Raw genomic sequence first — 26,686 nt, 5'->3', positions numbered from 1 at the left:
TCCCTTCCTAGCCCTCTCATTCAATCCCCACCCAGCTCCCAACCAGTCTAAGACTGCTGCACAGCATTTACCTTTCATGAAGGAAACAACATTTATGTTCTAAGTAGCAGCCGCAGATAGTGCATATTCAGTAGAGTCTATCTGAGAGATGCACTCTGTTCATGCCGGCAGGAAGGGAAGTACTGACTGAGCACAAATCTGCTGTTATGCTGTAAATGAAACTGCACTGTGCTGTATCTCTTTAAGACATCTACAAATATTAGCTTTAACAGGCACATTTCAAAAAAATTCCATACAAATATCTGAGTTCTTTTCTGGATTCTCAACTGGTTTGCCTTGCACCGTATCCTTCGCCGCTCGCAGCATAGGTACCATGGAAAGCTGTTCAAAGCAAAGCTATTTTTTTACTTCCTATAAAAGGAAGCCACCCCACACTTGGGCCAAAGAGGCAGAGGGATGTCATTCAAGAATGAAAAAACAAAAGGAGTACTTGTGGCACCTTAGAGACTAACAAATTTATTTGAGCATAAGCTTTCGTGAGCTACAGCTCACTTCATCGGATGCACAAAAGCTTATGCTCAAATACATTTCTAAGTCTCTAAGGTGCCACAAGTACTCCTTTTCTTTTTGCGAATACAGACTAACACGGCTGCTACTCTGAAACCATTCAAGAATGATGCATTACAAAATCTAACCCCACAGGGATGGAGCAATCATGGCATTTACAGCCCCCACCAGCTGGCAAGGTATTCTGCCACAAGGACAAATCTGTCTTTTTAACTTGAATGTTCAAGGTTTCATCTCCATCACTTTTAGGCAGCTTGCCATTACTCTCAGAGTGGGCTGTATAACAACAAAGTCTCCTTTCCCATTACATTATCGTCCTGCAAGCAGATTGGGAAAACCCAAGAGAACAGAGGGGAGTGGAAAGGCTTTAGTCTTGCTTAAACACTAAGGGGCTGATCTTGCAGCTATCGAATTCCAATCAGTCAGTGGCAAAATGGCACACATTGTGGTTTCATATCAGACCCTAAGAATGTAACTGAACCAACAGTACAATGACAACACTGGATAAAGTTAGCATCTTGCAAAGCAACATCTAGCTCCTCTCATTCAAGTAAAGCCTGAAGTATTCATTAGTTTGCAAATAACTTCCTTTCCCTAAAAGCAACAGCGAAACAGCCCAATGATTGCTCCATTGTACAAGCCACTTCGAGGATCTATACACTGGAGTTTGTGGTCTTCTTTTATCTTAACTGATTGCCAAGTCACTCAGGATACTAAGACCCTTGGAAGTGCCAATCTAGACACTTTATGAACATTTGTTCAGGACACAAATGATTGTGATTTACCCTAGCAGCTAGTTAAAACAGGACCATAAATTTCACACTAGACAGATCTTTGCTTCTCTCAAGAAGTGCTAATACAATCATCTACCCCAATGGAGAGTACTCCACACTTGCTCACTTGCCTCAGGGTGCTTGTCTAGATGGGTCTCGGGGTAAGGATACCTGAAGTGTGTTTATGCTGTGACTCTCATACCTTAATGTCTGGAAAGTAGAAAAGCGATTTGCAGTATTTGCAGTTGAGGCTTCTCTCGGGGCATTCCCGCTCCGAATGGCGCTCCTTTTCATTCAGTTTGATCTTTCCCTTACATGCCAGGCACTCAATCAGCATGAACGGGCAGTCCCCTGCATGGCTGCTCTGTGACAACAAGAGCAGCACATTTCAATACAACTGTACCAAAAAAACCCACAAATGCAGATGCTTTGAGATGCGTAAAGCCCATTTCCTAATGGATCTCAGGATGAAAGAGTCTTCTGAGCCTGCACAAAGAGGGCAAAGGAAACTAACAACTTAATTCTATTTTCACTAAGACTATATCTACACTATGCACCTTTTGGCAACACATCTGTGCCGCTACATCTGTGCCACTAAAAGGCACGCAGTGTAGCTGCTGTTTCTTGGCAGGAGAGAGCTCTCCTGCTGGCAAAATCATCCACCCCCAACAAGCGGCTCTCCTGCCGACTAAGTGCTGTTCACACCGGCACTTCATCGGCAAAACTTTTGTCATTCGGGGAGTGTGCGTTTTTCTCACACTCCCAAATGACAACATTTTTGTCATTCAGGTTCCAGTGTAGACAAAGCTTTCAGTGTCTTATCCGAGTGTTATCCAGAATGGGGGGATGCCAGAGGCACACTGGACACAGTGGGGGTGGAGTAGGCTGCATAACCCCCAACGCCACTGCAAATGTTCTCCCCCAGCTGCAGGTTGCTCCTTGAAGGCCATACTGTGCTGCCCTTGGAGTGTCCTACTGTAGCTGTCCACAAGAACAGCCTGCATACAAAAAGCTGCAGGCTCTGCCAGCAACCCGATGGCCCAAGCTTCTCTTCTCTGCTCCCATGGCCCTCAGCTCAGCCATGAGATTACTAGAGACCATGTGGCCTTCTGGAGAGGCTGGGGAATGCCATCAGGAGCAGAAGCCACCATGGGAGGGAAAGAGGGAAAGCAATAAAAGAGGAAAGAAAATAAACAGAGATTGCAAGCGATATTCTGTATATTCACCCCTTTGGCAGAACTGTTCTCCAGAATCTCAGCTTTTATTTTAAAAGTTTCTAGTCCATATAACTGTGGAAAAAAATCTTGAAGTGGTGCCAGTACAATCTGCAGATAGATGTCTGCCTTGTTTGTAGAGAGGCTGAAGCAATAGCTCTACGAGGTGGGACCGGCCTCATTTATCACAATCAGGGCTCCAGAGTCTCCAAGATTCTCTGGCTCTGGAATGTGGCATTTTTCCCAAGATGCCAAAAAAAATTCAGCATTTTTGCCATGGCATTTGCCACTCTGCTACAGCCAGATGACTGATGCTTTATTTTCTGTCTCCCTCCTTGCTGTGGCTGCCTCTCCCACTTTCCTCATAAGTGGGTATTAACTGGCTTACAGTGCATACTCCTGACACTGCTCCATGGAGCCTGGCAGCAGGCGGTTGGCAAGCTGGAGCCCAGCTTGCAGCCAGAAGTGTTGGCTGGTGAATGCGGCTACCTAGAGAACAGCAGCATAGCAGCTGATACCAGTAACAAGCTCTCCTTTCCCTGGGGCACTTAGGGGAAGAAGACTGTGGGCCAAGCCACTTGGAGGGCATGACGAAGAAACCATCCTCCGAACGAATCACTGTCAAAAAGAATTGAAGATTAATTTTATGTTGTGTTTTCTACTGTGAGCTTTGGCTGTGTGTGGTAGGGGGATGGAAATGGGTCTCTACCTATCAGAGGACTTTACACTGCCACCTATCACTGTAGGATCTGAATGCCTTCCATGCAACATTCAAAGCAACAACCAAGTTCATAGTAAGAAAAGGAGTACTTGTGGCACCTTAGAGACTAACAAATTTATTAGAGCATAAGCTTTCGTGAGCTACAGCTCACTTCATCGGATGCATTTGTTTTTTTTCCACCAAATGCATCCGATGAAGTGAGCTGTAGCTCACGAAAGCTTATGCTCTAATAAATTTGTTAGTCTCTAAGGTGCCACAAGTACTCCTTTTCTTTTTGCGAATACAGACTAACACAGCTGCTACTCTGAAACAAGTTCATAGTGGATTTCATGAAGTCTCTGGCTCTCCCTTTTCAGGGTATACACTCTGATTGGGAAGGATTTGGGTTTTAATTTTTTAGATTTTATTGATTTATTTTTAGATTGACTTTTGGTATAGGGGGCTTTTAGGTTGGTTCAGGTTTATTGGACACAAAGGAGTTTCAGCACTTTAGCGTCCTTCTCACACGGAAAAGGCCTTTTTGAAGAGGATGGGTTTTGCAGCATTTCCCAAAGTCCGTCAGACTCTGGATTTGCCTAATCTCCACTGGAAGTTTGTTCAAAATTAGGATCCCCTTGACAGAGAATGCTTTGTCCCTAGCTCTCATGTCCTTTGTCCTGGGTTTTATGATCTACATTGTCCCAGAGGAATGCAGCTGTTGCAGTGGTTCATATATCAAAACATGGTCTTGAACTCGCTGGAGTTTGATCCATGAATTGCTTTGAAGCTTAGGACCAAAACCTTAAACTGAAGCCGATTAGGAGCCAGTAAAAGGACTTGAGCATGGGCCTGATGTGGACATGGTGGCCTAAATGAAGAAGGTAGGCAGCTGCATTCCGTACCATCTGGAGCCTATGCATTGTCTTCACATTCAGCTTCAGATACAGTGAATTTCATTTCATGGCAAAAGATTAAATTAACCTTGCTAAGAAAATTGGGAATCAAAGCCATGGAGTACACAAGGCCCTGGATATAGGACATAGTAGATAGCACCCATCCATCGCCTGACTGAGCTCCAACCAAAGATATTGGGAACTACTGGTCTAAAGGTACCTGCTCTGCAAACCATCACCTTGGTTACATTTAACAGCTACAGATCACGGTTCTTTGGAGACCACCATCTCAGTCTCTCCTTTGTTGCTAATGAGGACAGTCCATTCCCAAGATTCTTCTGACGGCACCGATATTTCTCACACTGCCACTTTCTGGTTTTAGCTCAGTATTCAACGGTTATCTCCACCAGCCAAACAGTATAGCTTAAAAGCACCCAAATACTGCAACTCTGAGGGGTACATGGTCAACTTGCTGAAAGCCCAACAGCCCTGCCTGCTTTGAATAAAGGAGCAACCCTCCTCTTTTAAACACAGAGGATACTCCAGGCCCAGCACACAATGCTTCATCTTGATTGAAGCTGCTAAGTCACTTGAATTGAATTGGAGTATTCCATGCTGGCACTTTTCATCTCTATTGGTTGACCTCTATACGAAAGATGAGGTCACCAACAAGTCATAAATTAGAACTCTGTGGACCACATCTGGCCAGCCCTGACAGGACACAGCTCCCACCTCCCTTCCAATTTTTAGGGAAGGATGTGGGCAAGGTGAATCAGCCAAATCTGTGTCCCAAAAGTATGGGAGTTTGGACATTAAATATTAATTTTGTTCTTACTTTAGTCTGAGGACGGAGGGGGCTTTCAGGAAAGGAAATGTGTGAGGGAAGAAAATGCAAACATAGTCAGGACCAGTGCCTTTTACACACTGGAAAATCCGCACCAAACCAGGTTTCCCTCAAACAGGGTTTACTTTAGATCTTGATCTTTTGAGTTTCTTAAACATGAACCAAAAGCACCAATTAAATTCCATCAGTTTTTACACAAAAGTGTGTGATAACAGCCTTGACATTTCTCTGAAGAAAGTCTCTGAGAGTCCAAAAATGTCAATTCCCGACTGTTAAATGTTGCCTGAAAACTTAAACAGAACTGTGCTCAAACTAAGGTTGCAAGGTGGGGTTTCATCAACGCTTTAGAAGGGTCATGTGACTGATCTGAATGTCCAAGATACTGAATTACAGCTTTACATTTTCAGAGAGCCACATGCTAGAAGTATTAATTAGCAAAGCCACCACAATATCACTGAATTGTTTTGAGAAGTAAACACTGACATATCAGACCTTTTCAGATGGGGATTTCCAATCCCCTCCCACACACATTTTCTGGCACTCCTTGTAGCTTACCTCCCATAGAGCAGGTTGGACAGGAAACAATCTACATCTAGGCAATCAGCTATGCAATCTTTACCTCTAGGACTTTAAGGGAGGCCAGTGTTCAAGTCTGTGGATTTCAACCCTAGCTCTAGACTAGAAGTATCCAATCACTAGACCAGGGGTGGCCAACCTGTGGCTCCGGAGCCATATGCGGCTCTTCAGAAGCTAATATGCGGCTCCTTGTATAGGCACCAACTCCAGGGCTGGATCTACAGGCGCCAACTTTCCAATGTGCCAGGGGGTGCTCACTGCTCAAGCCCTGGCTCTGCCACAGGCCCTGCCCCCACTCTACCCCTTCCTGCCCCCTACCCTGAGCCTGCCATGCCCTCGCTCCCCCCCCGGCCCCTTGCCTCCTGCATGCCATGAAACAGCTGATCAGGAGGCGCAGTAAGGGAGGAGGTGGCATTGATCAGCGGGACTGGGAGCAGTGGGAGGCTCTGGGAGCGGAGGGGGGCTGCTGACGCATTACTGTGGCTCTTTGGAAATGTACATTGGTAAATTCTGGCTCCTTCTCAGGCTCAGGTTGGTCACCCCTGCACTAGACCTTCTCTCCAAAATAGGACTTCCTCTAGCCATCTCTAACTACAAGTACAGGGCACTGCAACAAACATTTCCACTCAGGAAAGTGGGATCTGACTCCCTTGCATACAACTTTGATCACCATTTTCAGCCTATGAATTGGCTGAAAATGGTGCCCCAATGTTATAATCCAACTTGGAACCAGAAGCTTCCAACAGGGAAATATAACAGAAGTTTCTTCCTAATTTCAAAGACAGAACTCTGGTGTCCTGCCCAGCATCACAGAGTGCTCCAATCACAAAGCTTTAGCTGCAATATCTTACTATAACAAACACAGACAGTGTTGCAAAACCTCCAATATTAATTCCCAAGGAGGAAAGAAAAGGAGGTGAAGCAATTCCAAGGGCCAGCAGGTCCATACTACATTCCAAGTAAAGACCATTGAACTAAGACTCCACCAAGAACACTGAAATCTCTCTAGCAGCAAGACTGCTACAAAATTTCAAGAAGTAATCCTGAAGCCTGAACCCTGTGGGATGGGATGTTAGCTTCCCCTCTACCGATTGAATTAAATTCTGGAGGGGGAGCCTTTGCTGCCCACCACAGACATTCAACTGGATGTTTTTATTCACTTACACAGGTTGAGCTCTGATGAAAGGCTCCAGGCCTACAAAACTGTTAGTAATGCAAAGTCCAGGGTATTAACAAGAAACAATTTGAATCTGGACCAGGACAGGTTATGATCCCAACAGACAAGAAAGCTCATCTATACTTATTAGCTGAACTCAGCTGACAAGGAAGGTTGAGTCTCTTTTAGACCAATTTACTGGCTTCTCCCTCCTGGCCTCTATTTTATCTGAAAACAGACCAGCAAGCCACAGAACTCCCTGGCAGACTAATCCAACCTCTCATTTAGTCTATTTAAATATTGCTCTCAGGATTAGAAGGGCAGATCCTGATGCTCCACTCAGGTCTCCCTAGCCTTCAAATGACCCTGTGTTCCCCAAGAAGGAGTCTAAATTAAAGCAAGCCCTTATGTCCCTGTCAATTTATTTTAAAATCCTGCTGATGATTAAGAAAGTCTCTCTCAGAAGCTGAAGAACATTCACTTCCCTCATCACTCTGTTGCAAGGTGGGAGAGAAATTACATTTCATGTATTTTTAAAGTGCCATTTTATTGCTGTGTGAAGAGTTGGGGACTTAGATGATCCTTAGGAGTCTGTCTGTACCTATTCTAGGTACATATTTGGCTCCCAGCACCATCACATCTGAGCACCTGGAAGTCACAAGGATATATTTTCTTGGTTATTTCTCATGCTCCAACTGCCTAACTTCACAGTCTTTGCATCTCTCATCTGTGATTTTTCCCCCTTTCTGCAAAGCACCTGTTTTTAAAAACTCTTTACCATAGCACACTTTCTATCTACACACACACATTGATCCGATGAAGTGAGCTGTAGCTCACGAAAGCTTATGCTCAAATAAATTTGTTAGTCTCTAAGGTGCCACAAGTTCTCCTTTTCTTTTTGCGAATATAGACTAACACGGCTGCTACTCTGAAACCTGACATATTGATCAGTGAGCTTTCATGTGGAAACAGCTTTTAGTGCACAAAAGAAAAAATCTCTTCTGAGGCAGCGTCCACATGTTCCAAGCATTTACCAGCATATTCAAAACACAGTAAGAAGAAAATTGTATTTAAAAATTCAGCTGTCTTCTGACAGGGCTGAATATTTTAATACTTTTCACAATAGGAAGAATTGAAACAGACAGCATGAACTTTGCCCACACACTCAGTTTTAAAAACATGCTGCATTTGAAACAAGACCTTTAGTAGCTTAAACAGGAAACAAAACTTGGAGAGCTGAGGAAGGACTTTAAGGGCGAAGGGCTGAAAATTTTCAGCTGCAGAAGCTGGTCCTCTTCCTCTCCCACCCCTGTGAAATTACTAAAATGCCAGTGACACAATCTCCTAATTTATAATCAGAGGGCAGTCAAATGAGTTTCTCTTGATGCTAGTGGCTGCGAGCTTTTAAAATGAACAAACAGTGAATTATCTTTTAGGTACTTTCCATGGTCTGTCTGAAATAGCACAGCAAGGGGCTTTCCATGGTGGGAGTGTTGCTGCTGCTGAAGGCAGCAACACACATTGCTGCTTTCAGATGACACAGCACAACTTTAGGCACGCTATACAGAAGAGCTCTGACACCACAGCACCCTTCTGCAATCCCTGCTCACCTAATGACTGTATCGGTACTAGCCAGAAATGTACACAGGTATGTAGTATGCTGGTTGGACCCTGCTTTGACATATTTATTTGGCACTTCCCTTCACTCTCAGTAACACTCAATCCAACACCTTGCCACAATGGGGAAGAGATATGAGGTATCAGATAAATCAACTACTACAGCTGCCATAATCCCTCTCCAGTTCCCTACAGACACAACAGTCACTACTACCATGCCCACAATCCTTGCTTTACTCCTGGGGGAATTCTGAGCCATGCAGAAAACATGTCCACCTGCAGATTTCCTTGCTTCCTTGCAGAAAGTGATGGAAAAGCCAAGGGAAGCCAGGTGGGGTGGGAGAGGCAGGGCATGCCCATGGGCGTAGTTTGGGGAGGCATTGCCCCCCAAACAGAGGCGAGGCATGGGGAGGCACACAGAGTCACATGCCACTGCCCCTCCCCTCCGTTTCTGCAAGCACAGAGCTGCCTGGCTGAAAGAGGGCGCCACTCAGTTCAGCTGACTTTGCAGCTGGTTGCCGCCTCCTGAGTCCTAGTGCCAGTTGTGCTTGCCTTCTGTGTGCTGGGAGATATCGTGTTTTCTGTATAACAGTGAGTGCCTGTGCTGGGGCAGGGAAAAGGGGCTGGGGTGTGGGAAAGGAGCAGTGGGGAAGGAAGGGGGATGAGATGGGAGAGGGGGGCAGGGTGAAGAGAAGGAGATAGAGGAAGCAGGAGCCCGGCATGTGGCATCCCCTTGGCAGCAGCTGAAGTTGGGGCTCCCCTGTTAAGCAGACCCATCAAACTCCCACCCCAATGAGCCCCACCACCCCTGCACGTGACCACCCCACTGAGCCCCAACCAGCTATAGCCAGATCCTCACCCTTACGAGCCCTTCCTCCCTTGCATCTGGACACCCCGCTGAGCCTCAACCACCTTTGCCTGGACCCCCCTGCAGAGTCCCATTGCCCCTGCATCTGGACCTCCCCCAACAAGCCCCTGTGCATTCAGATTCCCCACTGAGCCACCCACACCCAGACTGCTCCACACCTGGATCCCCCACACTAAACCCTTCTACACATGGATCCTGCTAGGCTCAGCTTGCCTGCTCAACCACACCTAGTGTGCCTGGTGCAGAGCCCAAGTTGTTTCTGGGGCAGGGTTGGCCCTTGCGCTGTGTCAGGGTTGGGTGCAGCCTCACTGCTGAGTCCCTGTCTGGGACGGGGAGCAGAGTGCTGGAGGTGGGAGATCACCTTGCATGCAGCTAGTGACCTGCGCTCCCCACTGCCATATTGGAGCCTCCACATTTATGTATTGACAAATACCATTTTCAGAATGTTGAAGAATTTTAAAATATTGTGCATAAAATTTTTATTTTTTTGGCGCAGAATTTAATTTTTTGGTGCAGAGCTCCCTCAAGAGTATTGCTTGTCCCTCAGGATAGAGTTCCAGGCTCAGAGCTGCACAGCATGGCAGCCCAAGATGCTTCCACTGGACTGCCTCAGATGGACTTGATTTTATTTTAGCAAAATAATCTTCAATGTTTTCTGATTGTTAAGAGCAGAGTAAAGGAGAAGGCTAGTGCTTGTCAACTAATATCTCACATGCATACAGCACATTCCATTCAGAAGGATCCCAAAGTGCCCTCTCTGCTCCCCCACCCATGAATAGCTTCTCTCACTACTGGAGCACAGACACCTCTCGGGTGAAGTGGGGTAGTGATCTACAGTCCACAGCAATACTACAGAATAGTTTGGGACGGAAGGTGAAGAAGAATCCTGTATTCCTCTTTACATACAAGAAGGAATTAAGAAGATAGAATTTAATTACCCAACTTGGATTTAATCAGGACACCAAGCCTAAAACCCCTAATCTTGCAAGAATGCTATACGATTTTTAAATGGCTACCAGAGGTCAGATCTTCAAGTGAATGTCTTATCCTAAAGAAGTTACTTCCAATAGCAAGTACTCCTTATCATGCTAGGTTTTGGTGCAGCACTGACTGGCAAGGAAAAAAGCTCTCTCATGAATAACCAACAACATGGTATGTGGCACCTTTTCCTTGGAGGTGTCTCGTCCAAGTAGTGATCAAGCCCAACCCTGTCTAACTTGTGAAATCTTACAAGATCACACAGACACATGGCTACAGAGGATACTTCTTTGGCCCTGCAGAAACTGCCCTCATGCCCTTTTTTGGAAATCCAATGGAATTAAAGTTCTCAAACAGTCTCTCAAACCTATTTCCAAACTAGTCAGTAGCTGTTTAAAGTGAGGAAGCTGAATACCTTCCTGCCAGGCGTAGCTCCATTTACCTTAATTGAGCTGGGCTCACTTATGCCACAGTTGAATTTGGTCCCACATGTTAAATTGGGGCACAAAATTTCATGCTAACAACTGCCAGTCATACAGCACATAATTGAACTCGGAACCCAGCAATGCTAAACTGAATCCTCAGTAAACACACTGGTATCCTGAAACTGCTATCTCTAATCTCCTCCCTATAAATTAGAAACACTACCAACAAGCAGTAGGGTTAGATCTTGAATTTAACATTTATTTCAGTCAATTGCATAAATACCCCATGACACTCATAGATCTAGGGGTGAGCTTTTCAAAGCAGTCTAAGGGAGCTCAGCACCCAACTCCCACTAAATTTCTAGGCTGAAATCCAATCTTAGAAGTATTAGAGTATTGGCCAAATAGAGTATTGTCCAAAGTGCAAATAAAGTTCTCTACTAGTGGCCACAAAAGGCAAACCAGAGGACTAAGACAAAATCAGAAGTAAACGTAGTTCTTCCTGCCTCCCTGTAACGGCATTGCTAATAGAATCAAGATGTCACATTACACAGATTGACCTTAAACGCTTTGTCAGGAATAAAACATCACTTCCTCACACCAACTCCTCAGGAGTCACCAACTGCTATTATCTCAGTCTCTTCACTCAGTGATTTTCACGGTCTGGGCTATGATTCCAGTGTTTCCAGAGGGTTGTAAAAATTTCCCAACAGACCAAGTTTTCTTTTATATTTTTTTAAGTTGTTCCTAACCCATCTGATTGCAAATAAATCCTTACAATGCAAATTACTGCAGTAGACTCTATTCACTACAGAGTGCTGGGAAACGTGCCATTCATGAAATTTTCAATGAGAACGTATTTTTCTAATGAGATCAGTATCATATGTATGTATATGTGCTAATGGTCACATTCACTGGGCCATAAAAACTGCAGATGGCGCTGAACACAGAATTGGTGAGGTTCCAAGGGAAAGAGGGGGTACAGAGGACATTTTGTCCAGCAAGCTGATGGAAGAGGTTATTGTGGAGCACACCCACTGAATCCATAACTCTATTGTCCTCTTGACCAGGCCTCCTGTGTGTTGCAGGATGGCCTCACCTTCCCAATTACCATAGGCCCTAGATGTAAAAGAGCAGTGGGCAGGACAAGAACTATATCCACTCCACCATCCCCAAAACAAATCCATTTATTCACGCCTGAAGATAAATGCCTATTTTGACCATAATATATGACAGAGACAAATTGGAGAGAATCCAGAGAGCAACACAAATGATAAAGGATTTAGAAAACCTGCCCTCTGAGGAAAGGTTAAAAAACCTGGGTATATTTAGTCTTGAGAAATGGAGACCGAGGGGGGACCTGATAACAGTTTCCAAATATGTTAAGGTCCATTATAAAGAGGACAGTGATCCATTGTCCTTCGTGTCCACTAAGGGTAGGACAAGAAGGAATCAGCATAGTTTGAAGCAAGGAAGATTTGTGTTAGATATTAGGAAAAACTTTCAGAGTAGCAGCCGTGTTAGTCTGTATTCGCAAAAAGAAAAGGAGTACTTGTGGCACCTTAGAGACTAACAAATTTATTTGAGCATAAGCTTTCATGAGCTACAGCTGCTGTAGCTCACGAAAGCTTATGCTCAAATAAATTTGTTAGTCTCTAAGGAAAAACTTTCTAACTCTAAGGAGAGTTAAACTCTGGGAATAAGCTTCCAAGGGAGATTGTGGAATCCCTACCATTGGAGGTTTTTAAGAACAGGGAGAAAAACACCTGGCAGGCATGGTCTAGGTTTACTTGGGCCAGACTCAGCCCAGGTGGCTCAACTAGATGGCCACTGGAGATCCCTTCCAGCCCGATATTTCTGACTACAGTTTTTTGAGGAGTTTTTTTGGGCTGATGCAGCAAGAAGGATTCTGGGATATGGTGTCTTGGAAGTAAGAAGTGAGTGATTTTGGAGTTCATAGAAGGAAAAAGTGGTTGGTTTGAGGGATCATACAAAGTAATTGAAAACTTCTCCAGTCAGTCTACATCCTCACTAGGATACACAACCACCTAGGTTAGACTGGAAATCTCTGAAAGCTCCAGAAGGCCAGATCTTATCTAGGATTGAATTAGAGCAACTGAAAGCTCAGAGGCTGAAAGCTAATGCAAGCAGGAACTCATTTAATTCCCAGTGTCTTGCCCATCACCACTCACATGCAAAAGAAAGGAGAAAGCACAATGAAGAGATGCATGGAGAGACTCTAGTCTTTACCTCATATTCTTTAATAGTCCCTTTCCATGGGCAGCCATCATTAATACAGACAGCCGGCAGACTTTCCACCTCCCGACGAGCTGCGTTATCTGGGAAAGCCTCAAATGGGAAAAATCAAAGACAAGTTACTCTGGGATTGCAGCTTTGATCTAGTCTCCTGATTCTTCACACGCCATTGCTAAGAAACAGTCTTCCCAAACTTGTTATCCCACAATACCCTTAGAGATGCATCTTGTAAACCAGCTCCAGCCAAGGCCGTAGGAGTTAACTAAGATAAACTCATAGCTGGAAACCAAACCAGCTCACCTGTATATTAGTGTTGTTCAAAACAGGCATTAGTATTATAAGAATGTATTTAGCATTTAGACTCTATGAAATGCTTGTAAATTGCTGCATGTACTAATCTCACGTATGATGTCTGTATTCCAGGCTATAAGGAAATATGTACGTTTTGCTTCATAATTTTGAAAATATTTGCTCTGAACTTGTGAACCCACACACAGGAATCATGCCCCCAATCCATTAAAGAGGCCTATCAAGATTAAACGGGCCATTAAGGAACATAATGCACAGGATTGGTGAACAGCCCTATCACACCTTGGAAATGTACATGAAAGGGAGTTTGTCTCTTGGACTGGAAGGCTAAGGCAGCGTCTACACTAGCAAGTTTACACCGGCACAGCTGTACCAATAGAGAGAGGTCTCCCGTCGACATAATAAAACCACCTCCACAAGTGGCAGCAGTTATGTCCACAGAAGAAGCTCTCCCAGGGCCATAGATGCCAGTGAAACCTATGTTGCTCAGAAGAGGTTTTTTTTCACACCCCTGAGCAACGTAAGTTTTGCTGACATCAGTGGTAATGTAATGCCCTAAACGTAAAAGATAAAACAGGGTCACAGTTCATTTCTTTGCTGTTTGAACTCTCACACTAAACTAAGGCTATGGCTACAGAGCTGACATTGGTGCAGCTGTGCTGCTGCTAATGCAGATGCTCTAAGTCGACGGGAGAGCTCTCCCATCAACTCAATTACTCCAGCTGCCACAAGTGGCAGTAGCTGTGCCAGTGGGAGAAGCTGTCCCACCAACATAGCGCTGTCCACACCAGCGCTTAGGTTGTTGTAACTTACTTTGCTCAGGGGGGTGGCTTATTCACCCTAACTTATACCAATCTAAGCTGTAGTGTGTACATAGCCTTAGGCAGACATCCCCAGGGGTTGCCCCTTGGCCTCTCCTGAATGACATTTTGAATTGACAGATTACTACATCTCTGTCACCTTTAGGAACCATAGATGATAACTCATTTGTGTGTATATGCTTGCTTGCTTTAACCTGTAAATAACTGTTATTTCTTTTTCCTAATTAATAAATCTTTAATTAGTTTACTACAAGATTGGCTACAGGTGTTGTCTTTGGTGTGAGATCTAAGATACCCCAGAACAATTTGTAAGTGACTGGACACAACCTGAGTATTTTGTGATTTCTGAAGTAAGTGGCCATTTATCACTAAGTCCAGCTTGCCTGAGTGGCAAGATAGACTGGAGAGCCCAAGGGGACTGTCTGTGACTCCACAGTAAGACTGTTACAGTGATCCAGGAGTTCACATTTCTTACTGGGTTGGTGAAATCTAATTATAGAACATACCACCAGTATGGGGTAAGTACCCTGGTTTTGATAGTCTGCCCTGAGGCAGGCATTCATGTTCATGAGCCACTCCAGACTGTGTGACAGCATCTATGACAAATCTTTATTGCAGAGTTTAAACAAGTAAACTGTGTTGTAAGATGTCCTGAATTTTAGAAGTTGGAGAATCAACTGCAGCACTAATCATAACACTTGGGATACTGAATTCACACCTGTTAGATAATGGATTCCATCATTCTTAGGTACCAGTCTCTGGCCTCTCACTCTAAACAAAAACAGGAAATGTTTATGAATGACTTCAATGTTCTCTGCTTTGGAGCGATCTTACTTACCGAATTTGTTTCTAAAATAGAAACTCCTTCTTCATATATTCCTTCCTGAATACAGGCTGCACACTTCTGAGGCCCAGAGCTAATGGGGTGGGGAAAAAAATCAGCCACAAAATAAAAAGATTCATGCTGAATTTGTGATTCAGTGACAATAGAGGCTTCTCAAGAGATCCTTCAGAGCCAAAGAAGGTTTATTTACACAAGTATATTTTTAAAACAGCAAATGGAGCCATTTACTAACATACATTTTGCATTCATTGATTGATCCTTTTAATGGATATACATTTCTGCTCTATTTTAGTTATTTCTTCCTTGTACTGATCTTTATTCTAGTTTTCTTCCTCTCATGATTAGCTGTTCTTATATTTAAACTTTCCCCCATGCCCTTAAAAGTGAAGGCAGAGAAATTAAGAAGGTCAATTGAAACTTCTTTTGCGATCATAAAATGTATTTTTACATTTCGCACATGTGGCATTATTGCCAAGCAGGGACCTCCAAGGAACAAATTCTTTATACGGCCCCGATAGTCACTTACAACAGTACTTAATTAGAGTGGATCAACCTAGACGGACCACCTGGTCTTTGTCACACCCAATAATCTCCTGGGTTTCGGCTTGACCATACCACCTGCAGAACACAACAAACTCAGGAAACTCTGGGTATGTCTACATAGGGTTTTGGAGCCCACGGGAAAGAGCCTTCCAGCCCAGATCAACAGACTTGGGTTAGCGGGGCTTGTGCTATTGCTCTAAAAATAGCTGTGTAGACAGTGCTTTGAAGTTACAGCTGGGACCGAAGCTCAAGCTCTGAAGTCTGGAGAGAGCAGGCTTCAGAACCCAAGCTCCAGCCTGAGCTGCAACTTAAAAGAGCTGTCTACACACTATTTTTAGAGCGCTAGCGCAAGGATTGCTAGCTCGAGTTGGTTGACCCGGGCTGGGAGGCTCCTTCCCGAGAATGGCAAAATGCTGTGTAGACATACCCTCTAGGGCAGTGGTCACCAACCCATCTATCATGATCAACTGGTCAATCCTGGAGCCTCTGCCAGTCAATTGCAATCTGCAGGTCACTAAAAGTCCGGCAGTGCAGCAGGGCTCAGGCAGGCTGCCTGCCTGCCCTGGCCCCATGCCACTCCTGGAAGCAGCTGGCTGCTAGCTCGTCTCTGCGGCCCCTGGGTGGGTGCAGGGGAGGCAGCTCCGCACACTGCCCCCATCCCCAGCAGTGTCCCTGCAGCTCCAATTGGCTGGGAACCAGGGCTGCAGAGATGTGCCAGCAGCCAGCCACTTCAGGGAGCGCCATGGGGCTGTGGCAGGCAGGCAGCCTGCCTGAGCCCTGCTGCGCTGCCGGCTGGAAGCCGCCTATGGTAAGCGCCTCCCAGCCAGAGCCTACATCCCTCACCCTCTCCTGCACCCCAATGCTCCACACCAGCCCACAGGCCCATCCTGCACCAAACTCCCTCCCAGAGCCCTCACCCCCTCATGCACCCCAATCCCCTGCCCCAGCTGCACCAAACTCCCTCCCAGAGCCCACATCTCTCACCCTCTCCTGCACCCCAACACTCTGCCCCAGCCTGGAGCCCCTTTCTGCACCCAAACTCCCTCCCAGAGATTGCACCCCTCACTCCTGCACCCCAAACCCCTGCCCCAGGCTCAGCCCGGAGCCCTCTTCCACACTCCGAACCCCTCAGCCCCAGCCCAGAACCTGCACCCCCTCCCACATCTCAACCCCCTGCCCCAGTGCGGTGAAAGTGAATGAGGGTGGGGAAAAGCAAGCGATAGGGAGGGGGAAATGTAGTGAGAGGGGCAGGGCTTCAGGGAAGGGGCAGGGTAGATCCAGGGTTGATCTTAAATTCAAAAAGTGATCTTGTGTGTAAAAAGGTTGGAGACCACTGCTCTAAGGCCTGAAGAGAACCAGATGCTGAAATTAAGAGACAGACATAAAATGTGGCCTTCACTCACAATCCACTGAAAATAAGACTGTATTTCCTTTTTTGCTTTCCTTTGCTTCTAATCATTTTGTTTCAGACTGGAGAGGGATAAATTACCTTATAAGTTTCTTCAGGCAGTAAGAACAATAGCGGTGTCCACACTGAGCTTGAAATGGCCTCCTCAGAATATTCTTGCACTCGGAGCAGAGATATTTGCCCTCCAATTTAGTCCCCAGTATCTCCTTTGAAAATCCAGGCTGGTTTAAATCCAAAGAACCAGGTGGAGTCGAGTTTGCTGCTGCCATGTGAACCAAAAACCCCAGATGTGCCTCAAGAGCCTGAAAAAAGAAAAATGTTTTGTCCCATTTGATTATCTTGTTCTCAGTTGGACAAGCTTCACCTTTCACTACCTTAACTGCATTTATCACCTGGAAGCCACCGCTATAGCTAAGCTTGTTATTCCTAAACACAGGTTTGCAGTGTATTATACACACTGATTTTTGTATTTATACACAGTGAAACAGCCACCTGGGCAGATTTTGTCTTCTGGCACTTGCCGGGGCAGGGGCTCTAAAGTTAAATCCGAAACAAGGAAATGGGTGGGGTAACCTTGCATAGTTCCCCACCCACCTTAATTATGGAAAAAGGAACTTTGGACAAATTGCTGCCTCCAGTCCAAAACAAGAGAAACCCAAGAGGAGAACACTTGCCTAATGTCAAACTGATCAAGAGAATAAACAAACAGCATACTGAAAAATTCCTACACATCAAGTGACACAGCCATGATCCAGTGCCACATACTTCCATTTCTGTCAGTTGTCAAAATTCACTGTGATTCTATAGACGGCTAGTGGCTCACTTGGGTCACAGGTAGAACCTGTTTGAACAGCCGAGAGCCAAGATTTACAAACATCTAGTCAGGTGTCTGAGGGTTCCAGGTTTCTTTGAAGGTTTGCAAAATGAAAAGGCAAAAATGGTATAACCTAATGAAAGGAGTAATATACTGGGAATAAAAGGCAATTTGGTGATTTATTTTTACTGTGTGCGCCATTCAGAAAACCTCCCTCCCAATGCTGCCATGTACAGACTAGACCAAAAGGTGCGTTAACTACATGTATGTTATCTTTGTATCAAAACAGCCAAACAAGCTCTAAACCGGGGTTAGACTGAGTTTCAAGCATTTAAATCTGATGTATTCTGAGGCCATATTTACACTACAGCCACGACACCGACACAGGTATAGTGCTGAAGCTGTACTGTCGTAGCAAAAATGCTTCCTAGTTAATGAGAGGCGGTAGCTAGGTTGATAGAAGAATTCTTCTGGCAACATAGTCGTGTCTATACTGGGGACTAGGTCAACCTAACTACAGCCCCCAGGGTATAAACTTTTTCAGCCCTGAGCAACATAGCTAAGTCGATCTAACTTTTCAACATAGACCAGGGCTTAATGTCATTGTGTTGCCCGATGACTGACTTTAACCAGATGTTTTTAATGTAGTCTATATTTATTAAGAGAAGTAACTTGGTGTAAATGTTGGCTATTGACCATCGACCAAGATTGTAAAAATGCCTCCCTGAAATATAAATTAACAGTTCTAGAAAAGTTGAGGGCATCTTGCAGGATCTCTCCCTCCACAAGTGTCCAATGGCACAAAAGCAATTAAGTGTAGCTGGACCATGGAGAAGATAATGAAGGGGGATGGAGTGGGGCGTGTATCCAGAACACTGGGAACAAGCTACATAAAAAAGAATGCATGATGCGTAATTGAATCATTACGTGACCCAGCCAGTCTTTGGAGCAGTGGTTCTCAACCTGCAGCCCAATCAGCACACAGCTGCGACCCATGTGACATCTTCAGGGCCATACAGATAATATTGGATGTGGCCCACATAACATATTGAGAACCACTGCTTTAGAGGAAACCAATTTAGGTCAAAATCCTGCTTCTTCTGAGGCAGTGGTGCCTTGGGGAAGACAAGGAGTTACAACCAGCAATGCCAGGAGGCATAACTCCTCCACAGGTAATAAGCGGAAGATTGCTGGATATTGCCTCTCACCAGCTCAAGACCCTGTCCTTGTTCCAATCAGAAATCCTCCCACTTTGTGGACAGTGAACACTGCCAACAACGGCAGCCATTGCAAATTATGGATGAGTGCGGGGGCAGGGAGGAGGAAGGAAGGGGGGGACAGAACGAGAGGAAGGCTCCTTCTGATTGCATGCAATTATGTAGGCCAGAAGAAGGGTAAAGCTGTGCATGTAATGCCCTAACCTCAGTGCCAATATTCACTGACAAGAGAGCCGACATCAGGGCAGGTGAAAATGCTCTTGGTTCACAGACTACATTATACGTTTGCAGCCAGACTTGAATAATCACAGTCTCTCTGGAGAAAAAGTAAAATTTCAACAGGAATGTTCCCAATGCAGAGGAACCAGTGTATGAAAAATTAAGCACACTGATCTCAGAATAGTATATTCTTAAGAGTACCTAAAGGGTTCCAAATGGCTACAATTTGACCTGGAGATTTGTATACATGACTGGAAATCAGCAAGTCTAATCCAGGTTATATTCCTGGCTCTGCCACAGACTGAAAGTCTGACCTTGAACATATAAATCCCCCTCTACAGCTCACATAATGACAGGTTTCAGAGTAGCAGCCGTGTTAGATTGTATCTGCAAAAAAGAAAATCAGTACTTGTGGCACCTTAGAGACTAACACATTTATTTGAGCATAAGATTTTGTGAGCATCCGATGAAGTGAGCTGTAGCTCATGAAAGCTTATGCTCAAATAAATTTGTTAGTCTCTAAGATGCCACAAGTACTGCTTTTCTTTTTGCCTCTACACCTCAGCTGTCAAATAGAGTTACCAATACTTTGCTACTACCCAGCAGAGTCCTGAGGGTTAATTTATCAATGTTTATAAAGTGCCCCGAGGGCCATTGCTGGATGGTACTCTATAGGATGTGGAGACCATTATTTATTACCGTGTTCCAAGTGGGCTAACAGACCACTGGTTTCCTTCCCTCTACTCCCAGTAAAACTACCATAACCAAAAGCAAGGCGAATTCCACCTGGCCTAGATACAGTAGCTCCTGTAACTACTATGACTTCTGGGGAGAAGAGGCATAACTTATAACCAATCACTTTTAGTTTTGCTGCCTTTTTCCCCCCTCTGCAAGACAAACTCAATAGCACAGCTTGTTAAAAAGCTTTCCGGATTGGCCAGGCATTACTTTGATGGAGTAGTTCATGTAAATTCCACATAACCCAGAATCACTAGCTAAGAACAATTCAGAAGTCAGTCTGATATAAGAGCAATAAGCCACTCCACTGCTGGCTGCATTTAATTTAGCCAAGAATTTCAACATTCACCTTCAGTGAAAACCCAGGCTGTTTCAGGAAGGGAAAAAAATATGTTCTGGCTCAATCACAAGATATGGTCTTGATGGAGGAATTACTGGGTGATATCTTTTGGCTTATGTCATACAGAAGGTCAGACCAGATTCTCTTAATGGTCCCTTCTTCTGGTCTTAAAGTATATGAGTCTGCACTTCCCTCTAAGGGAATACTTAGCCAGGAATTAAAGGTGGTCAGGGACTTTTCTACAAAATGGTTTTTCACCAGAAATGCCAATCTATCAAAACGAAAACTTTGTGTGGTAACAGATCAGTTTCAATGAAACTTTCTTCTGAAAGGTTTCTCGTGTCCAGGACAGAATTTCTGGTCAGACAGAAGCTACCCACCAGAATAGCTTGATAGTTAGATTAACGTCCCTGCTCCAAATTAGGTAGAACAGAGACTTGAACCTCGGTCTCCCACATCCCAAACAAGTGCCATAACCATCAGGCTTTTCTGGAGTGAGTTCTCTCTGACTCTCCATGAAACATTTCAAAAGATTTTGGGTTTGTCCCAATAAAGAACAGAAAAACTTTTCAATTCTCAAAACCGTTTGACAGCCATTTCCTGTGCAGCTCTACCAGTGACCTAGAGCAGGGATAGGCAACTGGTGGCCCAAAGGACAAATCTGGCCTGCTAGATCATTGTAAGGGCCAGGAAAGGCACAGGGCTTTGCAGGGGGCAGGTCCTGCCTGCGCACAAATGTGCGCATCAGATAACGCTGTAACAGGAGCCAGCAAGCCAGAGCAGGGAACCAGACCCAACTCCATGGGACAAGAACTGTTTCTGTGGAGTAAGCACAGGATGGGCTCTTTCTCCAGTTCTGCACCAGGACCAGATTTCCCCCTCCCCACAACCTCTCAGGGCAAGACCCAATTCTCCGCCACATCACACATCTCTGCTAGCTAAAAGATTTTAGTGGATTTTGTAGCCTTCTACTACCTTAAAGTTACCCATCCCTGACCTAGAGAGATGCTAGAGCACACCATGCTGCACTTTACATATCAGCTGAGATCTAAAAAATGCTCATTGCCTGTGGTCATCAAAAGATCACAAGGCAAGCTTAAAGAGCAGGTGGGTGAATGCATTCTCATGTGTTCAATTTAAAGTACAGGGGCACCTGTGGGACATTGTAACCATAAATAAATGGATTTGTACATTTTATCCTTTATTCACGTTATGCTTATCTAAACATCTGTACTGTGCTCATCAATAGAGTAGCCATATCTTTCTTCTACACCCCACTCAATTATCATCATGGAAAGACTAGATCAGCAAAGCAGTTTTTTACATTCTGATCAGAAGAGTGAAAGAAGTGCATTAATTCTAACTCTTCTAAGAGTAAGTTCCCACAATCATGGACCAATTACTGAGAAAACTGAGTCTCACACTTGAATCTCACTCTGCTGGCATTATTAACCACTTCCATTCTTTCAGTGGAATACAGCTAGAATGGAAGGTGATAGCCTCGGAGAGCAATATGATCCCTTGGGTTAATCCCATGAAAAGCTTTGAAGACAAGGACTGAAACTCTGAGCAACACATGCGTTAATGTTCAGGTCTAGTTTAATTATAATATAAATTAGTGTCCTTTATAGACAGAGTAACTCACAAAAAAGTTATTTCTGCTAAAAGTACCAGTCATGTTAACGACAATACTTAAATACATTATAAAACAGCTGCATAGAAAACAAAAAATTAGTGGGGCTGGCAAGTGAGGGAGAGAATGTATAGGTCTATTGCACTGCAAGAAAAGCTCTCATTAATAAGAATGTAGTCCTATTACACCAACATATTCATGTGCCTACAGTGGTTGAACAAGAGTAATGTGAGAATATGGACTCTAAAATCCATACGGAAAGATTATTTTTCATTGTTTTCCTCTTTTATAATTTTCAGGTGAATTTCATACTTGAAAACTCTGAAGGCTGAGTGTCTCCAGGCATCCGCAGGACAGCAGTACTTCAGGATCCCCATCACTGTGTTTAACCACTGAAACAATGTAACCCATGGTTTCAGAGTAGCAGCCCTGTCAGTCTGTATCCGCAAAAAGAACAGGAGGACTTGTGGCACCTTAGTAGTCTAGGTGCCCCACGTACGCCTGTTCTTTTAACGTAACCCATGACCGTGCTAAGGAGAATGCCAACCAGGTGCCAATAAATGTTTTCCACATAGGTTTCTGCAAGGCCATCTCCTCCTATCTGCTGGGAACTAGGCTGACAGTCACCCACTACATTTAAAAAGCCCTTTAAGGTTGCCAGGGACTGTTTTGACAAGTATAGTTCTGTATATTTCCCGCAGTTGTATTTCCCAGCATTTTGGGCAAGGTTTAGTAGGATGTGAGGCCAGCGGGAATCACGCAGAAGTGGCGAAGTATCAGTTTTTGTTGCCGAGACCACATTACTGTACCTACTGGTCGGCATTTAGGTGAACGGGCTCTGTCGTATTCATGGAGAGTCTCTCTGAGTAACAAGGAGCGGCTTAATAAAAGCAAGCCCTGACGTGAGTCATTCAGTCTGATCACGAAAGCACAATTCAATCCGAAAGAGAAACAAACCTGGGGCAAAGGTCACAATTAAAGGCCTTTCCCACGGGCTCACAGGCGCCACGGCCAGGAAGCCAGAGCGAGCCACCGGCCAGGCTCGCAAGGGGATTTCCCAAGCGACCAGCGCCCGGGGCTGCCACCCCTGGAGTCCCCCCCGCACGTCCCGTCTCCGCTTCCTCTCGCCGACGGCACTTGCTCAAACGCCCCGACTGCCCCCGAGGCCACCGGCCGGGCTTCCCCCGCCGGGCCCGGGCCCGAGCCCGAGCCCGAGCCCAGCCCCCGGCCGCTGCCCCGCGACGCCGCCCCGGCCCCGGCCCCCGCAGCCCCGCCCCGGGCCGGACACGAGCCGGACGCCGACCGGCCCGAGCCCGCGGGCGGCCGGGAAACCGCCCCACTCACCGGCAGCCTCGCTCCGCTCCCCGCCAGCCGCACCGGAAGCACCGCCAGAAGCCACGCCCCCCGGCCCCGGCCCCCGGCCACGCCCCCTGCCCCCGGCCCCGCCCCCTCGGCTCCGGCCCCGCCTCCGCTCGCTGGCGCTGCCACAAGTGGCCGTTGGCGGCGGTTGAGGGGCGGGTTGGGGGTCGGGCGGCAGCCGCCACCTCCCGCTCGGCCCGCCCGGGGCCCAGAGTCTCGGCCCCTCCCGCCCCCGGCCCCGCGCCTCCGTCACCCCCTGCCCCACCGCACCCCGGCCCCACCGTCACCCCCTGCCCCCACGCCACCCCGGCCCCCCGCCCCCTCCCCCACACCACCGTCACCCCCTGCCTCCCCGCCCCCCTCCCCCTCCCCCTCCCCCACGCCACCGTCACCCCCTGCCCCACCGCACCCCGCCCCCCTCCCCCCATCACCCCCTGCCCCACCGCACCCTGGGCCACTCCCCCGGCCCTGCGCCTCCGTCACCCCCTGCCCCACCGCACCCCGCCTCCCTCCCTCTCCCCCGCGCCTCCGTCACCCCCTGCCCCATGCACCCCGCCCCCCTCCCCCCGTCACCCCCTGCCCCACCACACCCCGCCCCCCTCCCCCACGCCACCGTCACCCCCTGCCCCACCACACCCCTCCCCCACGCCACCGTCACCCCCTGCCCCACACACCCTGCCCCCCTCCCCCAGCCCCGTGCCTCCATCACCCCCTGCCCCACCGCACCCTGCCCCCTCCCCTGGCCCCGCGCCTCCATCTCCCCCTGCCCCACCGCACCCTGCCCCTTTCCCCCGGCCCCGCGCCTCCGTCACACCCTGCCCCACCTCGTGTTTATCCGTCCCTGTGCTAAGGCTGTCTTGGATGCAGATCATAGTTCTCTCCCCAGATCTCCCAGGAAGTATGTTCTCTACTCCTTCCTCAGAACAACTAGGGGGTTCTTAAGAGGATGATCTAAATCCCCCTTCCAACCTGCTGCTCCCACACACAGATCTCCAGCCTCATTGAGAGCTCCTCTAGAATGGAGGAGACGGGAGAGCTGTGTGCAGAGTCCACCACTTCCCGCACACATCCAGAGATGGTCCCCCAATCTCCACACACAGTTTGTAAGCTCCTCGGGGTTGTCTCCTTTCATTTTGCTGAGCTGTAAGTGCCAGGCACATCCATTTTGCCACAGAAGTAGATAATACTAAGACATTAATAAAGCTTTTCAAAAGTCCCGACTGTCATAGCTTTCCCCCCACTCTCCACCCCCTTGCTTCAAGTTAATAAAGAATCACAGAAATTCCGCTCCCTGCACTTACCGTAATCAGACACCTCATGCAAAACACTGCTTTGCCTGACGGGGCAGCTGAGGCAGCCACAGCTCTTCCCAGCATCGTTCAAAAGAGAACCCCTCGCTAGACAGAATGAAAGTGCGTGCTGAGGTCTCTGTTTCATTTCTCAATTCCCTGGTGGATGATAGTTTGGGGAATGAGATGCTGTTATCTGAGACAGCCAGACTCAAAAGAACACCTGGGTACTATTATTTCCATTCATCCCAACCTCAGCATGATGGGATCCCAACGCCTTACAGAGGTACAGAAATGAAAGTACTTCCTAAAAGCATGCAATCTTACAGAAACCAAGGTACCCAATAGCACAGAGTCAACAGCAGAGCTGGGACTATAACTTACATCTTGTGTCCCCCAGTCCTGATCTGTAATCACTAAATGTACTACCTCCACCCTGCAGAGGCCCACAACTTTTACTCTGTGCTTGAGAACAGCATGCCCTTATTGAAAGCCCATTGAAGTCAATGGAGACTCACACAGACTTTGGATCAGGCTCATTCTATAATCCCCCAGGGCGAAATCCTGACCCCACGGACTTCAATGGAGCCAGGATGTCACCCCTACAGTACATGTGTGTAATCCTTCAAAACAACAGACTTTTCAAATGAATTCTTCAGACTGCTAGAAAACCTTAGTCCAAGCCTTTCAGCCCAAGGTTCCTAGGTCAAATCCAGCCCAGTGTGGCAGTGGTTCAAAATCAGTGACTCCTGTCAAATGAGTTGCTGATCTCAGTCCAATCCTTAGTGGACAGGTCGGTGCCTGCACCACACAACCCACCACCATGGGCGGCTGGTATCAAAGGCCGAGGCAGGCTAAGCCTCCACTAACCCAGGCCATGGTCCCACCCATGGTCTACCCTGAGGCCTTGCCTCCCTCCCCCTCTCCCCTGAAGCCAGTAGAGACTTAGCTCCAGCTGGCAGCCTGGAGCTGGGCCCTGCCAGGGTCGGCCCGGGGCTGGGCCGGCTGGACCAGGGCTCCACCAGCCGTGAGGGGAGGGCGCGCCTCCTGCTGTGGGGGGAGGGGCTAGCCTCCCCAAAGGTGGGGTTCATGCCACCACCATCAACTGGCTGCTGTTGGCAGCCTCAGCAGAGGGGTCCATGGACTGCATGGGCACTGGAAAGTACTTACCCCCCTGAGGTGGTCTTTAGAGGTCAAGCTGATTAGCAGGGCAGTTTAGCTTCTATCCAATCTATCTGTATAGGCATCTGTATTGCATCAATAATGCTGCAGCCCGTGCTGTGCCTGTTGGCTGGGTACATGATGAATTTCACTCCTCGTAAGACAATCTATCCCCCACTTGAGGCTCCCCACTAAGAACTCTAGGCAATGCACATCTTCTCCATGCCATACAGAACACCTGCAGCCCACTCTGAGGCATGTGGGCTAAGCCCCAGGATGAGGACTGGCCTCCAAAGGCTCTTTAACACACTTGATTACCTTAAACAAAGCAGCAGAGCTCCCTTACCTTTGAGAAGAGTGACATTGCTCATTCCAGCTCTGAGAATCAGCTCTTGGCTGGGCGGTGGTTGCTTAGAACAGAAAGTGGAAGTGAGATGCATGCCTAGAGGAGAGTCAGCAGGGGGCTGGCTTCGTTTTAATAAGAACTGAGGAGAAGGGAATTGAAAACCAGAACCCTGTGTGAAGTTCCAGGCCAAAAATAGCCACCCACAGGTACTTTCACAGGGGGAACTTGGCTTTGCTAAAGGTCAGGCCAAAAGACCTGTGATTTTTACAAAGACAGGTATACATTTCAAAGAAGATCATTCTATTCTGCCTCCCTAACCACCCCATAGAGATCATTTGATACTTAGCTTAGCAAATCTAAGTCCTTTTTGGGCAGTGCAAGGGGCTCGTGGGTCTCTTCATTGTGTCCCCACCCTCAAGAATACCATGTCTCAGTGCCACAGGGCTGAGGTCTTCCGTGCTCTTTACGCTAGCCGGGTGTGAAGTAGTCAGATTGTCCTCTTCCCAGGGAGTTCAGTTCACTTGGAGCAAGGAGAGTCCCCAGCAGGCACAGACCTGGCATAGTCAGGTCTACACCACTGCCCTCATGGGAGCCACTGGTGCAGGGGGATCTATGCCACAGCTATTCCCAGGTGTTAGATTGGCTCAATGGAAGGGGCGGGGGGAGGGGGCATTGCAGCTAGAGTGCAAGTTATGGCAGTCCCTGAGGCAGCTATAATCTACACACTAAGGACTGAATTGGCCCCTGGCAAGCCCTGGGACAGCGCTGCTGGTCCCCA

General features: G+C 47.0%; 1 protein-coding gene across 9 annotated transcripts in view; it reads right to left on the bottom strand.

Moving 5' to 3' along the window:
* TRAF2 (TNF receptor associated factor 2) overlaps window positions 1–26,015 on the bottom strand; it is a 48,711-nt gene extending 22,696 nt beyond the window's left edge. Inside the window, exons 1-5 of one of the 9 annotated variants that reach the window (XM_038375024.2) lie at window positions 25,909–26,015; window positions 16,874–17,094; window positions 14,836–14,914; window positions 12,862–12,960; window positions 1,543–1,704 (exon numbers count right to left, since the gene is read on the bottom strand). In XM_038375024.2, coding sequence (XP_038230952.1) covers window positions 1,543–1,704; window positions 12,862–12,960; window positions 14,836–14,914; window positions 16,874–17,094; window positions 25,909–25,926 — 579 coding nt within the window. In that variant the 5' untranslated portion in view covers window positions 25,927–26,015. Of the gene's footprint in view, window positions 1–1,542; window positions 1,705–12,861; window positions 12,961–14,835; window positions 14,915–16,873; window positions 17,095–22,710; window positions 22,734–23,097; window positions 23,240–24,081; window positions 24,296–25,571; window positions 25,842–25,908 lie in introns of those variants that run through there. The other 8 variants (XM_038375027.2, XM_043499042.1, XM_038375025.2 and 5 more) reach the window with 8 other exon arrangements.
* Window positions 26,016–26,686: the final 671 nt, after the last annotated feature.

Source organism: Dermochelys coriacea, chromosome 16, assembly GCF_009764565.3.
Source record: "Dermochelys coriacea isolate rDerCor1 chromosome 16, rDerCor1.pri.v4, whole genome shotgun sequence".
Classification (NCBI taxonomy): domain Eukaryota; kingdom Metazoa; phylum Chordata; order Testudines; family Dermochelyidae; genus Dermochelys; species Dermochelys coriacea.
The sequence above is the reverse complement of the archived record's forward strand: the minus strand, read 5'-3'. Positions and strand labels throughout refer to the sequence as shown.